We start from the raw sequence: 20,781 nt of genomic DNA on the forward strand, positions 1-20,781 counted from the left end.
CAGAGACAAGTAAAATCAGTGATGATTCAGACACTGAGACAAGTAAAATCATTGATGATATTTAGTTGATTCATACACTGAGACAAGCAAAATCATTGATGTTAGTTGATTCATACACTGAGACAAGCAAAATCAGTGATGATGTTAGTTGATTCATACACTGAGACAAGCAAAATCAGTGATGATGTTAGTTGATTCATGCACTGAGACAAGCAAAATGTAAATAAGTCAGTGTTGATGTTAGTTGATTCATACACTGAAACAAGCAAAATGTAAATAAATCAGTAATGATGTTAGTTGATTCATACACTGAGACAAGTGAAATCAGTGATGATGTTAGTTGATTCATGCACTGAGACAAGTAAAATCAGTGATGACGTTAGTTGATTCATACACTGAGACAAGCAAAATCAGTGATGATGTAAGTTGATTCATACACTGAGACAAGCAAAGTGTAAATAAATCAGTGATGGTGTTAGTTGATTCGTAAACTGAGACAAGTAAAATCAGTGATGATGTTAGTTGATTCATACACTGAGACAAGCAAAATCAGTGATGATGTTAGTTGATTCATACACTGAGACAAACAAAATCAGTGATGATAGTTGATTCATACACTGAGACAAGCAAAATCATTGATGTTGTTATTTGATTCCTACACTGAGACAAGTAAAATCACTGATGATGTTAGTTGATTCATACACTGACACAAAAAAAATGTAAATAAATCAGTGATGATATTAGTTGATTCATAGACTGAGACAAGTAAAATCACTGATGATGTTAGTTGATTCATACACAGACAAGCAAAATCAGTGATGATGTTAGTTGATTAGTGCACTGAGACAAGTAAAATCAGTGATGATGTTAGTTGATTCATACACTGAGACAGCTAAAATCATTGATGATATTTAGTTGATTCATAGACTGAGACAAGTAAAATCAGTGATGATGTTAGTTGATTCATACACTGAGACAAGCAAAATCACTGATGATGTTAGTTGATTCATACTCTGAGACAAGTAAAATCATTGATGCTATTTAGTTGATTCATACACTGAGACAAGTAAAATCAGTGATGATGTTGATTCATACACTGAGACAAGCAAAATCAGTGATGATATTTAGTTCATTCATGCACTGAGACAAGTAAAATCAGTGATGATGTTAGTTGATTCATACACTGAGACAAGTAAAATCATTGATGATATTTAGTTGATTCATACACTGAGAAGTAAAAATCATTGATGATATTTAGTTGATTCATACACTGAGACAAGTAAAATCAGTGATGATGTTGATTCATACACTGAGACAAGCAAAATCAGTGATGATATTTAGTTCATTCATGCACTGAGACAAGTAAAATCAGTGATGATGTTAGTTGATTCATACACTGAGACAAGTAAAATCATTGATGATATTTAGTTGATTCATACACTGAGAAGTAAAAATCATTGATGATATTTAGTTGATTCATACACTGAGACAAGTAAAATCAGCGATGTTAGTGGATTCATACACTGAGACAAGCAAAATCAGTGATGATGTTAGTGGATTCATACACTGAGACAAGTAAAATCAGTGATGATGTTAGTTGATTCATACACTGAGACAAGCTAAATGTAAGTAAATAAGCTCTTATCCAGACATTTATTTTCACCTTCAAACAAATTTGATAACTGTAAAAGATTTGCAGAATTTTCAAACAAATTTGATAAAATTTTGCCTGCTTTTTTGAATTTTTTAAAAGTCATGAAAAATTATTTCTCCTTGTCATTGATATTGCTAATGTAAAATCTTTTACCTTGTACCTTAAAGTATTTTCACCTATAAACAAAAATATAAAAAATATGAGATTTTCAAAGTTTGTCCCATTTTGTCATTGTTGGTGTTAATGTATCTATATATGTTTTGAATGAAAATTGATTTACTCAAAGTATTTTCTTCAGCTTTTATGGCTCAAGTATCTAATAATTAGCAATGGTCACATTTGGATCAGTTTCAGATGTGTAAGAATTGACTGAATGTTTATCACAAAGAGATGGAGATTAGCAGTTTATCAATTTGTTTTTTTATTTTCCATATGAATTTATTTTATAATTTCAGAAACAACTTATAGAGTGGTGTGACAAAGAGATGGTGCACCTAATTTTCACCACAGGTGGTACTGGGTTTGCTCCAAGGGATGTAACTCCAGAGGTAAAATCTGACATCTGTCCTTGTCCTACCTGTAAGACCCGACGCTGATATTTATGTTGTGGGCGTCAGGGTCTTACAGCCTAACTAAAGGCGCTGTGTAGTGTGTTTTGATGTCGACTAACATCGTTACGAAAGTAAAATTTTCAGGAATATTTCACACAACTGACAACTAAAATAATGACGCTTTTCTACAAAGTAAAGTTATAATGTTTTAGTCAGACTTTACTTACTATGATGCCTTTTCTCTAATAAATTCAAATTCTCACAAATGAAATGGACCCGTTTTCAGGTTTCTTTGGCCTACTTTTCAGTTGGCTGGAAAGCGATGAAAGCCGAGAATGCCGAAATCGGATAAAGTTGAACATTATTTTTTAACGAAACGAATAAAAATATATTATGCCTATTGGAACTGTAAGCAACGGTTCGTTTCGTTCAAGAAACATATCCCAAACATCAACCTACTTGAACTTACTTCGGCATACTTCGACTACCGTCGCATTGCAACAAATTCAAAAGTATGTCAACGGAACGTGAAAATGCATCAGTTTGCTAGTGTCATATTTTCATTCCACCAGGACAAAGACAGCACAGTAAGTATATTAATTACACATAAATTAGTGGAAAAATGTCGATATAGGCTGCCAAATGTGTGAGATGTTCCTGAAACTTTGATTACTCATTCCGATGTCAACGACATCGGAACACACTATACAAGGCCGTTATTTGGACAGTAAGACATAGCACCTCAACAAAATCAAAATGTGCTATGTCTTACATGTAGGACTAATCTGTCTATGACTTGCAGGGTGAAAGTTTTATTGAGTCTTTGAGTGGTTGATATAGCCAAAGCTTGATATTATTTCATATTGACTTTAGCATTTGCCTTTGTGCAAAAAGGACAACACATGAACTTCTACACTTGCAACAGCACACTAATTTACTTTAGTCTGCTTTTGAAACTAGCTGAAAAAAATAAACTACATTGAAAGATAACTTCTATTGCATAGGTACCATATAAACTTGAATATAAGTCAAGCCCAACTGCAAACAATACAGAGCCTACTCTGTTATGTTGTTTGTTCTACTAATTACTCCTTTACAAACTGCACAGAAGGGGCCCCGAGTGGTCGAGTGTTCTAAAGCGCTCTTTGTTACAGATCACTGCCATCTCACCTCTGTCTGCGGGGGTTCGAGTCTCGGATTCAGCCAATGTGGGTATGTGAGAAACCTTGCCAGTAGGTTCTCGTGGGTCAGTGGTTCTTTCCGGGGTTTTACTGGGTTCTTCCTCCGCCATTAATACTGGCCGCCATGTATTGCCTATCGTGTGCTGGAAAATGGCGTTAAACCCCACAACAACAACAACAAACTGCACAGAACCAGATCTGCTTGCACATTATGGGATGGCAGATCTGGGTCTGTGCAATTTGCAGTTGGACTCATCTTATAAGTGAGTATATATGGTACCTTCTTATTGTTGTCAGAATTGCTTTGTGTTCCAATGTAAAGACCGTTTTAGCAGTTCAAAAAGAGTTCTAACCTTGATGGTAATTTCCTGAATTTATAGGTAATGGTAATATACAACCAATGAAATAGTAACGTTACTACAAGAGAGTTTAATGTGCAATAAGCATGATGTCAAGAAAGGACAATTATTTTATATATTATTTACTGTTCCTTGAAGAGTCACATCAGTCACAGGAAGTACAGTGCAATAAGTTATATTGACTTTTTTCACACATTCCATTGTAACTGTCACTGAAGTTAAGTTCCATTATGGGCTGTAATTTCCATATGAGAGGTACAGTAAAGCCTGCGCTACCCTTTAATGTGAGTGTTAGAATATGATTAAATTATGGCAGGTTCAGTTACTACAAATGATAATCCACAAAATGGGCATATGGTCTAAAGGTGTCAATGGGTACCTGCCCTTTCACAGTTACTAGGGTAGCCATTTAGTTGATGTAAAATAAAACAAACATCAAAACAACATGTTTCCAAGTTTAGATCCAAGATTATATCATTCTGTTGATGTCAGGAGCAAGCGAGACACAGAATGATGAGCACAGTTTAAGGCTTGTATTGTATGATATTCAACCGTCAAAGATTTCCATCTCCTAATCTTGTATTTTCAATGTGTGTGACCATTTGGCTATGCATGTTGAACCTTTTCTCATTTTCTATTTATAGTAGCTCTGCATGACACATTTCCAAGAAAACAGGTGGGTTTCTTGAATTTAAACCATGTGTCACCGATTCATTATAGTTTGATACACACTTATGTAACAGACCAATCTATATTGAAAAAACATGGCACCAAATATCAAGTGAAACTGATGTGACTCATGGATGTTTTTTGACTAAATCATTGAATATCACATTATACTGTTATAAATTGTGGGCATATGTACCACGATGACTCTAAGATCTAATGGTTACAAGTTTTTGTACATGTTTGAAAATGGTTTTATAAACAATCCAATCTGATGCAGAATTACAAGCAGATATATAAACATTCTCAGCACAATGTTAAACAGGGATCGTCCTGGGCTTCGCCAATGTCGCAAATTGCGATTTTTTTTCCTTATTGGCGACAAAAATATCCCATCTGGCGATTTTTTTGGCGACATACTTTTTGGTTATTTAATTTGTACATACAATCAATGATTTGGACTGGATAAATTAAAAGGCACAATGAAAGGAAGCCACAAACTTGACTAAGCAATGCATTGGAATCAATCTGTTACACAAACAATCCTTTGTTCTTATTGACAACCCCATCTTTACAGTGCATTGTTACATCATAATCTGCTTATGCTGACATCTGGGCTGAGTACTGTATGCTGCGATACAGTCAATCATGCTACCGCACTATACCTACAACTGACCGACTTCTGAAGACGCGAATAGAACAGATACAATTAATTGTATGGCTAATCCTTCTGGTTTTTTTTATACATATACCAATACAATAGTTTTGCTGAACCTTCATAGAAAACTGATAAGCTTTGAAGTACCGACTACTGTGTATAAATACAAAGCAAATGGAAAAAATCTAAATCACAATTACATCTGTCGCCAGCGCGGCATTTTACTCATTGATCTTTTCCTTTTGCCATCAGTCCCGATTTACGGCTGCAGAGACTTAAACTCCGCAACAAGAAATAGCAAAAAAGAACAGTTTTGCATAATTAATAATAATTATTTATTTCTCAAAATACAGGAGTGAAAGAATCCCTAAGTTGGGTGTGAATTTATGCATATATATACGGTCCAATATTGCCAGGTGTTGACTCGTGTAAGTTTCATTCGTGGGAATGGATCCTATTTTTCTTGTCGAGAAAATTTATACAGCATTCAGTGATCATTCTTGGGATTTAGGAAGCAATTCGCTACAAGCTTTATGAAGCTAGCCATGGGGGGGGGGGGAGGGGGGGCTGCTGAGAGACTACTGGTGTCACCTGTCAGCACTGAGGACTGTGAACGTGGATTCAGTAAGATGAACCTCATAAAAACTGACATCATAAATAAGCTCTGCATCTCATCTCTCGAGAATTTAATGAGAATCGGCATGTACAGATGTGAAAAATTAGACTTTGAAACTGCATTCAACAAGTGGGCAGCCCTAAAATCGCGACGGATCTTCATGTAACACTTTGTAACATTTTGTTAATGCTTGTTGTAATTAAAGTATTAACTAATCCATCTTTTGTAATTTTCATTGCCTGTTACATTAATAGACTAAATTAACACTTGGAAAAATGTACACTACTTTTTTTGGCGACACTTTTTGAAAATTGGCGACAAAATATTGAGGTTAGTGATTTTTTTGGCGACAGCTTTTTAAAAGCCAGGACCATCCCTGTTAAATATTAATTAAAACAATTAAGCACTAATTATATAGATGAATCTTAGAAGCCATCTCCATCATCTTTTAATGCTGATAAACTACCATCATACATTTCATCTGTTTAAAGGTTTATGTATAATGATGTGGTGCAGATATTGTGGTTTGACTTTTTGTATCGTTCCAATTTTTGTGGATTTCATAATTGCTCCAAACTGAAAATATAAAGATGCAATGAAAAATGAGCCACGTTTAATGCAGAAACCACTGTCTTCCAATGTTCTTACTTGTAAGGTATTTTATAAATAGACTTTTTTAATTAATAATATATTGTCTTTTACATGTGTTTGTTATATTTTAACCCGTTTAGGAAAAGTAATTCTAAAACAATTTTGGTTTTTCAATGCACATGTGGTTGCTGGCTCGTTTCAGTGCCTTAAATTGATATGTAAGATCAATAAGACATGCAGAAAACAAAATATAACATAAATTAAGATCTTGTGAAAATTAAAAGATAAAAAATGAGCTAGAAAAATTAGATACAATGCTATTCTATGATCTATCCTTCACTGATGTAAACTGCTGTTGAAAATACTTCTCTGAAAAAATTGCATTTTACTGTATTCTTAGCAATTCTTTTGACTTTAGATTTAGCTCCATTTATAATCCATCTGAGTGAATAATCCACATCAAGCATAAATAAATGCTAGCATTTTATGCCTAATTTTAGTAGGAAACTTTCCCATTATTAGACTATATCCGCATGAGAGCACATCTCATTTTATCCACACATTTGTAAACCAGTGGAACAGCAAGACTAAAATGTTTGTAGCAATAGTACTGATTAAATAGTGAAATCACAGGAGTCCCTTTTACAATGATGTTCTGCAACTGATGCAGAGAACATGCATTCTGTACATTAGCCCTTCCTGCATTTAAAGTTGTTCCAAACAAAACTTGCACAGCTGGGACAACTGTGACATGACTAATTCACTTGTGATGTTTTATTTAATTTTCAGAATTAGATTGTTGAATATAATTGTGACCAGTTAGTGGACTGTTTTCTTAATCTCTTCAAGGCTACCAAGTCAGTAGTGGAGAAGGAAGCACCTGGAATGGCCCTCGCAATGCTGAAATCATCCCTAGAAGTTACACCTCTTGCCATGCTGTCAAGGTATAGCATTGTTGTAGCACGTTTGCTTTGTATCTGTGGAGACCTGGGCTCAGTTTCTAGAAGCAACTTTAGCAAGATGTTAATAGTAGCCCATGTATGTTTTGTGGATATGTCTGATTTCCCTGGTTTCATTCATTTCCAGAAATACCACTTAGAACTCTTATACATTGTATAGTATGTAATACTGTAAGTTACAGAAGGGCCATCTTATTGTTGGTCACTAATAGCAAAACACTTGGTGTTTTTTATGACAATGCCTGAAATCTATACTTTTGGCTCTTGAGAAAACTAAAATATCACATACCTGTAAAAGATAGAATTACTTTACCAAAATCTCACATACCTCTAATTACTTAACTAAAATGTCACATACCTGTAAAACAGAGAATTACTTAACCAAAATGTCATATACCTGTAAAAGATAGAATTACTTAACCAAAATGTCACATACCTGTAAAACAGAGAATTATTGAACTAAAATATCACATACTTGTAAAACATAGAATTACTTAACTAAAATATCACATACTTGTAAAACACCGAAGTTTCCTTGTAGACACTTAAATAAAAGAGAAAGATGGAGAAAGATGGGGAAAGAGTTACTGCATGTTCCAATAAAAAGGGCCCTGGGTCAGTGTTATGGGCCCCTTTCACTTTAAAGAGGTCTTAATCATTATATGATTATTTATTGCATGCTTATTACATTACATCAGTTATGAATCTTACATGAGGTAGCTTTAAATAACTGCAGTAAATTCATACTAGTAGTTCCCATTGCAAGACTGTTAAGAGTCCCATTGAGATTCAGTAGAATTTTTCATTTAAACCACGCAGCCAATTGTAAGTGGTTAATAAGTCAAAAGGTTGATATATACATGGTCTATACAACCTTTGGATCATTTGCAGTGAATTTATTCATATTTCTTTTGTTCCTTGTTGTGTATGTGATATTGATCCGTAAGACTCACTCACCATCATATTTTCAATTTGTGCCAATAAACTTGTTTTCTTTTATAGGTTTTCATGTTAACATGAGTTGCCTTATGTTTTAGTATAGTTTATAAGTTTGTTTTATGCATATTTTTTTTGTCTTAATCTTTCTGTGTGTTCTGCTTGCCAAACAAGAGGTTGAGAGTTCAAAATTCATGGCATCCTAATTTTAATAATTATTTTTGCATGTCTTTTTTATTTTTATATTCAAACTTTCTTTTAATCTCATGCATCGCAATTTTTTTAATTTTTATTTTTACTGTTTTCATTTTTATGTTGAAACATTCTATTATGACTCCCGGCTGCCAAAAAAATAGGTCAAGAGTTCAAAACTTTCAGCATCCCAATTTTTTGTATTGTTTTCTTTACTTTGTTAAGAGTTTTATTTTGATACTTTTTTTCAACTTGTGCATCCCAATTTGTAAAATTTTGTTTTGTATGTCTTAATTTTTTAAATATTTTTTTTTATGACTCCCATCTTAGGACAGGCAATTAAGCTAGTGATTTCAGAGATGTCAAATAAGAGCAAGAAATGCAAGCGCTTAAAAGTTTGTTGAAGATAAGTATGAGACATGCCTTTCATATTCTAAACATTTGTCATCACACCCATGCAGTGTACATGCATCATGGGCCAAAGATATGTCCCACTGTCTTAAAAGGCAGTCGAAAGGCTGAGAGAAGAGGGAACATTTTAAATCGTTTAAACAAGTATGTGGGATTACAGTCTGACTTCACTAGCTGGCTTGGCTTACAAGTCATATTTCATATGCCAGATAATATTATTGCTGCTGACCAAGCAGTCCAGCCATCTGCCCATTCTTTGTACAAGTTTGGTGGGCATGACTCTTATCATTTGGACAGGTGAACTGCACATTGATTGACAGTTCCAACACTGACAGCTGGCATTTCTGAGCTAACTGCCATGGCTAGATTGACTAGATACATTATGCCAACACATTATGGTGGACCGACCTCACAATTTTCTAACTGCTTGTTCAGCTGCTTCGCCTTTTCCAACTTTCTGACCTCTCTATCTTTAAATACGTTGATGCAGTCACACTTGACTATTAAGCAACGGGTGGTGCATGGTTAAAGATAAAGTAAAGATGGGGGTGATAGGACAGTCAGAAGAGTAATGATAGGTAAGGCAGAAATAAGTAAAGGAGTGTCAGTGTACGTTTTTGTCCCTTCATACCCAGACCAATCCGCCTACGGTAGCAGCAATGAGATACGGAATCTCAACTGGCATAGTCCTGAGAATCACTAAGTCTTACTTGTAGCTGACTAGTTCATTAGAATGTGATTTTGGAAAGCTCCTGCTTGTGAGATACCAAGTCCCTATTGTATGATGGAAGAAGCTGAACTTGAAACAGTTTGTTGATGCTGACTTTAATTGGAAATTTTTCCTGTGGTTTGCCCTAGTTTGGCTATATGCCAGGGTCAGGTATTTGTCCGCTGGTATTTCCATTAGGTTATTCACAATCTTGTACATCATGGTCAGCTGGGCCTTGGTTCGCCTGGATTTGAGTGATTCCCACTGGAGATGGTTCAACATTGCTCTGACACTGCTAGTGTTACAATAGTTATTTGTGGTGAATCTAGCAGCTCTCCTCTGAACCATCTCTATCTTATTTATTAGATCTTTATTATGTGGGTTTCATACAGTTGAGCAATACTCAAGACCGGGTTGAACCAGAGTGAAATATGCTGCACTTTTTACTTCTTCATTGTTGATTTGGAGGTTGCTGCACAGGAAACCAAGGTTACTGTTCCCTTTTTTCATTATCTTGTTTATGTGCCTTTTCCAAGAGAAGTCTTTAGACAATTCAACCCCGAGATATTTTGTTGCGTGCTCATTGGCTAGCTTGTGCCCCTAAGAGTATATTCGGACAAGATTGGTGATTTTTTCCTGTAAACTCTTAGGATGCTGCATTTATCTGGGTGGAATGACATACCCCAAGTTCTTTCCCGGAGGGCCAGCTGGTTCAGGTCTTCTTGTAAGATCTCACTGTCCTTGGAGACATTTATTTTCTCCATAGACTATACAGTCATTTGCAAAAAGTCTCGTGTTGGATTTGACTCTCGCAGGTAGATCATTGATGAACACCAGGAAGAGGATAAGACCCAAAACACTCCCTTGAGATACCCCACTAACGACTGGTGCTGGGTCTCATGTTGCTCCATCTACTATAACTCTCTACGAACTGTCTGATAGGAAATCTCTGATCCATTTCCGGGTGTTACCCCTGATGCTATAGTGGTCCAACTTACTGAGGAGTCTTTATGGGGGACACGAACTAAGTAACATGCCAAAAGGCAGTAGCCAGTATCCTTCAGCCAGACCATGTTTCTTGATTTACATAGCTCCACCAGCTCTGCTAGCATATCCAGCATGTAGGGCCCAGATGGTGCATGGTAATAACAACACAGCATATCATTGCTGTCATGTGGCATGTTACTTAGTTGGTCTCAAGGAGTGCAGAAGGAAGACGACACTTTTGTCAATGAGGTGGGTGAAATAGACTTTGCTGGATATTCCGATCTGACTATGGAATGAATGGAATTCAGCTTTTAAGGTGGCAAAGCAAAAAATATTTAAAATTTTGCTGTCTTTTATGGTAGTTAATACACAAGTTATACAAAATTATGGCCTTGATTGACATTGATGAAGAGAATCCTTCTTTCCAAAATTTGTCATTGTTACTAGATGGACAGACAGGTATTTCCCATCACATTGAAGTTGTTCAGGAATGTTGTCTACTTCCTCCCTACTTGACTTAGCATTGCAAGTGATCTTTCATCCAGCTGAGAAGGCCGGGAGTAACCATACATGGGAATCGGTGTGATGTATTGCCAATGTAATCAGCTGGGTGTCTCCCCACTCAATGTAAAACACCCTAACTGCTTCCCTAAAACCTTGATCTGATAAGAAGAGATGCTTTTTGTGATCTTGCAAGTTCCTTCACTTTAGGTACCATGTGGCATGGTACAGGTAAAACCCGTTTAAACACAATATGTTATGATGCGATTCCACTTATAACTTGATGGCAGCATGGCTCCCATTTTTTAATTTAAGGTGGCCTCTCTTTTTAACATCCTAAATACATGCTCTTGGAAAAGCGGATTATTCATATCCCTAGCAGATTATATGTTTAAGAGGTTAGTTAAAACTGATGACATTGAAATTTCAATGCTTATTTTCTATGGGGAAATTTTTTGATCAAGCCTGTAATGCGATGTTATTCTTTGGACCCTGAGCATCGCGTTATAATGGGTTTTACTGATCCAGTTTCAAACTATTCCATTCAGCCTCAGCCTCATCCCTTGGGTGTTCACAGAGATGGACTATACCATATCCCACTTCAGGACATCTCCACATCGTTGATACCTGGATGATATTCTGCAGAAACTCTCAGTAAGTTTGGATTTAGTTCAGGATATGATAAGCCATCTCTCCCTCCTTCACAGTTTAGGGTAGATTGTCAATGTGGACATGTCTGACATTGTCCATTCTCAGCATTTTGTTCATCTAGATAAGTAGTTTCTAACCCATCTCATCCAGTTTAATCTTCTTCTCAGATGCATCCACTGTAATTTCTATGCATTGAGGACATCCACCAGGACATACATTATGTCAGGAGAGCATCTTCAGCTCCTTGGTCTGCTCAGTGCTGCTGTGGACTTGCTGTCGCAGCCACCTTTACATGCACTGTCTGTAGATGGCTTTCCTAGCACAGTAGCACACAGTCTTGGGTCATTTAAATCACCAGATCATGATCTTGACTGAAATCAAACACTTCCTGCATCAGTGGCAAGATGAAGTGGCTAGTGGCTGGAATACCTTTGGAAGCTCTACAACCAGTCATAGTCTGTACAGATGCCATTTTGTTAGGTTTTGGGGGGAGACATACTTGCTACTGTGCTTCTCGAAGGCCAGTGGCATGTGGATGGTACAAAAAGAAGAGTCTTCACATCAATCTGTTGGAAATAAAAACCATTCTACCTGCATCTTGTGCATGGAGAGAGCGCATCCAAGGGAAGACAGTTTTGATAATGTTGGATGACTTGGTTGACTTGGTTGTGGAGCTCTGCATTATAGTATGGGAGTTTGTCCGTTGGCTTGTCCAGTATGATATATGAATACACATGTCCAACACATCCCCCCTCCCCGACAGATTATTAAGATGGTACTAGACCAAATTGCAAACCTTCATCCCTCCTTTTCCAGAAAGAGGGATGTGGGCCTATACCTTTCCCCTTTGTAGTTTTAATACTGAAACTAATCTTAAGGATGTGGGCAAGGCTTGCAAAATAGTTTGATAGCCTCTCTGTGATCACACCATTTTCCTCAAGATTTTCAGTGTTCTATACATGACTGGAGAAATTCCTTCTTCACAATTGTATCTTGTAGGGAAACCTTGTGCGAAAGGAGTTCTGCATTTCCATCATGATGACAGTTTTGATAGCTAGAAGGCCTGCCACTTTGAAGGCACAGAAGGGGAAATTGGAAATTGTGCATCTTTACCAACTGGTGTCAAGTCAGGGATGTCACACCACTCTTAATCTCCATCCTTCAGTTAGCTTTATTCTTTTTTGCTCAGAAGACAAAAAGTTAGCTGCCTCACTCTCAGAGGATACCATTACATGATTTCAGACATATTCAGACTTCATTGAAGAGACAATAATGGCTGCAAAAAGTTCTTTACTTCTTGTCCAGTTTTAACTTATCCAAGCTCACACTTAATCACATTGTTTCCCAAATAGAACTTCCCCTAGGTCTTGACAAGACTCAAATTGCCCATGTTTGAACCCCCTATATTTGACCTCGCTGAATCTGTTTAGTATACAAAACTTGCTTCCTGATGGCGCAAGCTTCAGTGTGCAGGCTGAGTCAGTTGCATGTGTTGCCATGGATCCAAACTACACAAATATTAGTCATATTATTGATGAATCCAGTTTTGTCGCTAAGAAAACATCATTGACTGATGTGGCAAGAGAGGTGAAGTTGCATTACCCAGTGCTCCATATTGTTGTCAGAGTTAAATGGGGAGCATTCATAGTGCCTATCAGTTAAGAAGTGAAAGCAAATTGCAATCCCACAAGCACTATCCTCTTGGCTTAAGTGGGCAATTAGATGACCATACTTTGAACTGTTCCAAGATATATAAAGATTATGGCTCATGAAATACAGTGATTTCCATGAGCCTGGACATTGAACATAATGTCTCTATTATAGATATAGTGGAATCAGTTGGCTGGCATACTCATTCATTTCTCTCACCTCCTCTTGATGTGACATGGCCATGCAAAGTAGAGAGCTGAATCTTGTTGAGCCACTGGTGACTGCCCAGACAGTTACCATGATCTGTTCATAACAGAACAACCTCAACTCCAGTATGGTCTTTTGATAATTTGCCCAGAGAAACCTTTTACTTTTAAGGCAATAGCTAGGTGTGGGATTTGACAGGGATTACTCTCACCCTCTTCAGTTTTGTTGCCGTCTTGTTAGGACAGGCTCTTAGTAGAGCAGTCACCATTGCCGTCACAGGGTAATGTGGATAGAGGTCGGATGCTCAAGTAGTTTCTCCTTATATTCTCCTATTCTTAATGTGATCAGATAATGCATTTGATGGAGAACGGAATTTTTTGAATAAATTATGTTTTTCTGAAAATATTTTTAGATTGTTGTCAATCCCTTGCTCTATTCCTGCAAATGTCAGCATCCTTCTATAGGTTTCACTGAAGCTTAAACTAGTAAACATCTGGGATACTAGTTGCCACCTTGCTGAAACCATGGAAGTCAATCTTCCTTCATCTGTACGATATACAGACAGAAAGGCATTCTTTTCATCTTTCAAGGATGGCTGAATTGAGACATAACAGAGTAATTTCTTAATGTTAATGTGATCAGGTAAGTGTTGTTGGAGAAATCTAATTTAGTCAAAAGGAATTTTTTTTCTCAGTAGGTCAAACATGTCCTGTGCCTACCTTGTGCAAGACTTTTGATTACAGACCCAAAAATGTTTCAAATGCATTTTCTCTTGCACTTGCAATTCAGTCAGCCATCTCATGGTTTACTTTTTGTCATTTCAGTGTTTACATTTGCATTGTCAGTCAGGAGTTTTGCATTATTTGTTTTATGCTTGGGAATGTTGGATGTGTGTTTGTAAATATTTGTGAAACTACATAAGGGAAGAAATTTGGAAAGATTCAAAATTTTTCATTTCATAACTTATTGGTTCCAAGCAGAGAAAAAAAATCACTTTTAAATCGGTGTAGATATTGTTCTGATGAAGGTTGTCAGAATTGCTTTTTCAGGATAAGTCATTTACTTCAGTAGTTTTTCCAGTTTTATTGGAAGGACAGTTCTGCTTTAACATACGAACAGTGATATCATCAGTAAAAATTGCAAACTACAGAAAGTATTTAGGCAGTCAGGAAATCGATATTGGATCATAATTTAAAAAGTCTTTTTAATTGTTAAAATGCATTGGCTACTCAAAAAGCAGTGACTATTTCAAGACAAGGCATTTCCTTGTTTCAAAATCTTTAAAAGGAACATATACACATGTAAATCTTAGGCAAAATCTGATTTAGTTCATTGTTTATTATTTATTTGTGAATATTTGTCATTGATCATTAAATGTCTGTTACTTGAGGTAAGCAGCATTTGGCTGGTACCATTCTGTATTCATTCAGGATTGATTTAGCATTTCATTTGGTTGGAACCATTCTGTATTCACTCAGCATTCATATAGCACTTCATTTGGCTGGTACCATTCTGTATTCATTCATCATTCATAATATCATTTAATTTAGCTGGTACCGTTCTGTGTTCACTCAGCATTCATATAGTACTTCATTTGGCTGGTACCATTCTGTATTCACTCAGGGCTATTCCATTTAAACATACCACTACCCCACGGACAGCAAAATAAAAAAACTTCCATGCATGGTCATCAATAAACAATAATCACTTCTGTGCCATGTCATATCAAAAGATGCATGGGCATGGGTGTCTAAAATTCACTGCTATGACTGGTGGTGGTAGAAAAAAAATCACTTCTATGGGTGGTCACCCATTTTTGAATATGCCTTCCCCCCTCCCCCCCCGGGTATGTTTAAATGGAATAGCCCTCAGTATTCATAATAGCATTTCATTTGGCTGGTACCATTCTGTATTCATACAGCATTCATAATAGCACTTCATTTGGCTGGTACCATTCTGTATTCATACATCATTCATAATAGCATTTCATTTGGCTGGTACCATTCTGTATTCACTCAGTACTCATATAGCATTTCATTTGGCTGGTACCATTCTGTATTCATTCAGCATTCATAATAACATTTCATTTGGCTGGTACTATTCTGTATTCCCTCAGTATTCATATAGCATTTCATTTGGCTGGTACTATTCTGTATTCATTCAGCATTCATAATAGCATTTCATTTGGCTGGTACTATTCTGTATTCACTCAGCATTCATTTAGCATTTCATCAGGCTTGTACCATTCTGTATTTACTCGGCATTCATATAGCACTTCATTTGGTTGGTACTATTCTGTATTCACTCAGCATTCATATAGCATTTCATCAGGCTTGTACCATTCTGTATTTACTCAGCATTCATTTAGCATTTATTTTCCATTCATTTTGTATTTGGTTATCATTCTATTTGGCTTTCAGTGGGATTCATACAAGTTTTAGGATCTGTAATACAGCTTTTACCAATACCCAACTTTAGGGACATTTGTCTCTAAAAATGTCATGAAGCACCCAGTTTTGCTTGTTCAGAAAGTTTGTGTTATCGACAGTTAAAAAAAGTGCTTGTGATGTGTGCTGGACTATCTAGCATACAAAATACATTTATTTTCTTGAACATTTACATTGATGTCTACAGAAATGAATTATTGTTCTGAGTCTGCAAGGGAAATTACTCTATGATATTTTCCAAGTATAAGTCATCCACAAAGCTTTTTCCAGTTCTGTGATGTATAACTAATGGTAATGTGCACAACATTTTTCTTCTTTCAGTGGCCAACAAATAAAAGCATTTCATCAAATTGTAAAATAGCAGATATTTTATGATATTTTGTACGTACAGAGACTATTACAGGCAGTTCAGTCATTTCTAATCAGCAGTTGTACCTGTCTTATAAGGTATGTAATATATGATAGGCCTGTCATTTTCTGGTCCAAGGTCAAGGTCACCATGATAGAAAGAAGAATAATGTCTTTTTCCAAAATAACCTAACTGGGTGGGATGTGATGCTGCATGTCTGCAGCATTATGTCCCATTGCTAGACATCAGATGTAAACTGCCACATTGCAGACATTATAGTGATATGACTGAAAAAATGTTAAAGCTAAGTTAAAAATCCAAATCTCTCTCTCTCTCTGTCTCACACACACACACTTTGCAAATATTTTATGTTAATGTTAATATGAATCCTTATGAAAAGTCTGAGTTTCAATAATAAAAGTTCCAAATTTCCATGTAATACTTGCCATTTTATTAAAATAAAAGGCAGGATATATACTGAGATTTCATTTACCAATTTAGATATGATTTTTTCATCTTAAGCAAATGGAACACATCTGCACACTCATTATAGCAAGTTGGTGAGTTATCCAGGCATGCTAAAACATAGGAATGTTGTCTTTACTAATTTCTCTTCATTACACTCTTGCCTTGGGACTTGAAGAGTAAGTAGGTTAAGCAAAGAATATTGCATCATTTCTGCCTTAGAATGAATGACATAAATTTGAAATATTGTGGACTTTGCATGACATGATCAGAATTCTTCCTGTGAAAATAACTTTAATTTCCTCAGAAAATATTTGTATGAACCATGTTTCAGTTCCAGTTTTAACAGTTATTATGCTCCAAAATTTGGTTTTCCCCAACACAAGTTACTCTCTATAAGTTCCTGTACAGTAAGTTTTAGTGTGGAGGGCCTATTGCGATGCACCCATAACTAATAAACCCTTGTTTTTTCCTTGTTATGGGATCAAGTAATAATTGACAACTGTGGATGGTGTTGCATATGAAGGGTCAATAAATAATGGATAACTGTGGATGGTGTTGCATATGAAGGGGTCATGTAATAATGGATAACTGTGGATGGTGTTGCATATGAAGGGTCAATAAATAATGGATAACTGTGGATGGTGTTACACATAAAGGGATCAAGTAATGATGGATAACTGTGGATGGTGTTGCATATGAAGGGTCAAGAAATAATGGATAACTGTGGATGGTGTTGCGTATAAAGGGGTCAAGTAATAATGGATAACTGTGGATGGTGTTGCGTATAAAGGGGTCAAGTAATAATGGATAACTGTGGATGGTGTTGCATATGAAGGGTCAAGTAATAATGGATAACTGTGGATGGTGTTGTACATAAAGGGGTCATGTAATAATGGATAACTGGATGGTGTTGCATATGAAGGGTCAAGAAATAATGGATAACTGTGGTTGGTGTTGCGTATAAAGGGGTCAAGTAATAATGGATAACTGTGGATGGTGTTGCATATAAAGGGGTCAAGTAATAATGGATAACTGTGGATGGTGTTGCACATAAAGGGGTCATGTAATAATGGATAACTGTGGATGGTGTTGCATATGAAGGGTGAAGAAATAATGGATAACTGGATGGTGTTGCGTATAAAGGGGTCAAGTAATAATGGATAACTGTGGATGGTGTTGCATATAAAGGGGTCAAGTAATAATGGATAACTGTGGATGGTGTTGCATATAAAGGGGTCAAGTAATAATGGATAACTGTGGATGGTGTTGCACATAAAGGGGTCATGTAATAATGGATAACTGTGGATGGTGTTGCATATGAAGGGGTCATGTAATAATGGATACTATGCATATTTTTGCATATAAATGTTTATTTTCAGATAAAAACTAGATGCATAAAAAGTTGTATAAATTGTACAAAGGGGTCATTTAATATTTGATAACTCTGTATGATGTTGCATATAAAGTTGTCAAGTAATATTGGATAACTATGCATGGTGTTAGATATAAAAGGATCAACTTTAACTTACCAAAAGCCTTCTATATATTTCCTGTGCAGCAGATTTTAGTATGGAGGGCCCATTTATGACGTACCCATAACTAATAAGCCCTAGTTTTTTCTTTGTTAAGGGATCAAGTAATAATGGATAACTATGGATGGTGTTACATATCAGAGGGTCAGGTAATAATGGATAACTATGCATGATGTTATATATAAAGGGGTCAGGTAATAATGGATAAATATGGATGGTGTTGCATATAAAGGGGTCAGGTAATAATAGATAACTGTGCATGGTATTTCATATATGAAATGGTCAAGTAATAATGGATAACTATGCATGGTATTTCATATATAAAATGGTCAAGTAATAATGAATAATTATGCATATTTTGGATATAAACATTTACATGTTTATTTTTCACATAAAGACTAGATACATAAAATGTTGGTAAAAATTAACAGTTGTACCTGTTGTAATTGTACACAGTTATTTCTTGCACAGTATACCAGAGATACAGGGGTTTAGTAATACTTGTGGACAGTATATAGTCAGACGATCACAATCTAAATAAAAAATAATGAGCCCTTTACAGAGAGGTAGATACATTAGAATTTGAAACAAAGATACCATTTTTTTTCTTTGATACTGTTGCCAAAGGCAATGTTGAGCAAGTGCTGTATTCATCTGTCTGTCTGGCTTATAGTTTTGATCTTTTTTCAATGGTTTATCATTAAACTTCATTGAACTTTCATAAGAGACAATATGGATCTGTTGTGATCCACTTATCATAGGTCAAAGACGAACTTAATATTATTGTTTATAATTTTACTCTTGGAAACTTGAAGTGTCCTAAAACACAATCTTAGTAACAAAGTGAATAAAGCACAGTTGCTTTTTCCAATTTTGTCATCAATTTCATGTATGTAAAATGGTGTGAATTTTGGTTATTCCAGAAGATTTCACTCATTTCTTTTTTTTTTTCAGACTTGTATGTGGGATTCGCAAGAAAACCCTGATCATCAATCTGCCAGGGAGTAAGAAAGGCGCTGAGGTAGATGGAAATCAATATCAAGATTTTGTCCATATTAATCTGTTAGAAATATGTATTCCAGCAATGTTGAGTTACGTTATAACTGATACAGAAGTCATTAGACAAGCCGAGGCACAAAAATGCTTTCCAAATTCAGAATTAAAAAATACTGTAAATCACTGTGTTTTATTATCATTAAATTTAAGTAAATCTTTAATTTCAGCATATTGGAAACCAAACATTTTAGTACATTACTTATGTGTACAAATTTAAATTTGGATTAGAATTTTGTTATCCTGTGTGAGAATGTGTGCTGTGTGAACAAAAGCAAAATGAAATATGAGTGCTTTATTCCTAGCATCTTGTGTAAACACAAAGAAAATTAAACATGATTGCTTTATTCCGATACAAGGGGGTCATCAAACTGCAAATATCCCAAATTGCTGATGCCACTAAAAATGTTCAAAATAAAATTACATCAGAGTCATCAGTAACAGTATTTCTTGAAGTAGTAAGTAGTATCCACTAGTGATTAGTATCCACTGGTGCATCTGCTCACAGATTAAGGATCCATGGAAGCTCAGTTGGCAAAGCATTGGACTTGTAATCAACATTGGACATGTAATCAACATTGGGCTTGTAATCAACATTGGGAATGTAATCAACATTGGGCATGTAATCAGCATTGGGCTTCTAATCAACATTGGGCATGTAATCAGCATTGGGCTTGAAATCAACATTGGGCTTGTAATCAACATTGGGAATGTAATCAACATTGGGCATGTAATCAACATTGGGAATGTAATCAACATTGGGCTTGTAATCAACATTGGGCATGTAATCAGCATTGGGCTTGTAATCAACATTGGGAATGTAATCAACATTGGGCTTGTAATCAACATTGGGAATGTAATCAACATTGGGCATGTAATCAACATTGGGCATGTAATCAGCATTGGGCTTCTAATCAACATTGGGCATGTAATCAGCATTGGTCATGTAATTAGCATTGGGCTTCTAATCAACATTGGGCATGTAATCAGCATTGGGCATGTAATCAGCCTTGGGCATGTAATCAACATTGGGCTTCTAATCAACATTGGGCATGTAGTCAGCATTGGGCATGTAATCAACATTGGGCATGTCATTAAAGGATTGCAGGTTTAGTACCCATGTCATCTTTCCTGGTGTGTCCTTGTCCATAGTTTCCATTTCCTGAGTATCATATTCCCAATAATGTGTTAAAATGCTGTTAAAAAAAGGGAAAAAAAGCCAAACAGATTAACATAACATGGCAGTTATAAAATGGTGGCCACTAATATCTACCCCTGATATTGGAACTGGCCATTGAGAATCATCTGCATTCAGAGTTTGGATTACAGAAAATTTGACATGTATATTGGGTGAAGTTAGCAAACTGAACTCGCTATATTTACTAAAGTGTTATGCTTGCTGTTGAGCTATGCTGCTTATTGAAAAATGTATTGGAGAACTTCCAATATTTTC

The 20,781-nt window shown here is 35.9% G+C and overlaps 1 protein-coding gene across 3 annotated transcripts in view; it reads left to right on the plus strand.

Annotated features, from left to right (window-relative positions):
* Nucleotides 1-20,781, plus strand: part of LOC149804592 (gephyrin-like) — a 164,669-nt gene that overhangs the window by 19,047 nt on the left and 124,841 nt on the right. For all 3 annotated transcript variants that reach the window (XR_016416167.1, XM_089941991.1, XM_089941979.1), the window contains exons 4-6: nt 2,110-2,202; nt 7,126-7,220; nt 19,230-19,296. Coding sequence is in view for 2 of the 3 variants with exons in the window: in XM_089941991.1 (XP_089798117.1) it covers nt 2,110-2,202; nt 7,126-7,220; nt 19,230-19,296 (255 nt within the window). In the remaining variant the exon portion in view is untranslated. The remainder of the gene's footprint in view (nt 1-2,109; nt 2,203-7,125; nt 7,221-19,229; nt 19,297-20,781) is intronic.

Source organism: Sinohyriopsis cumingii, chromosome 2 (assembly GCF_028554795.1).
Source record: "Sinohyriopsis cumingii isolate HCF-2022 chromosome 2, ASM2855479v2, whole genome shotgun sequence".
In the NCBI taxonomy this organism is placed as follows: Eukaryota; Metazoa; Mollusca; class Bivalvia; order Unionida; family Unionidae; genus Sinohyriopsis; species Sinohyriopsis cumingii.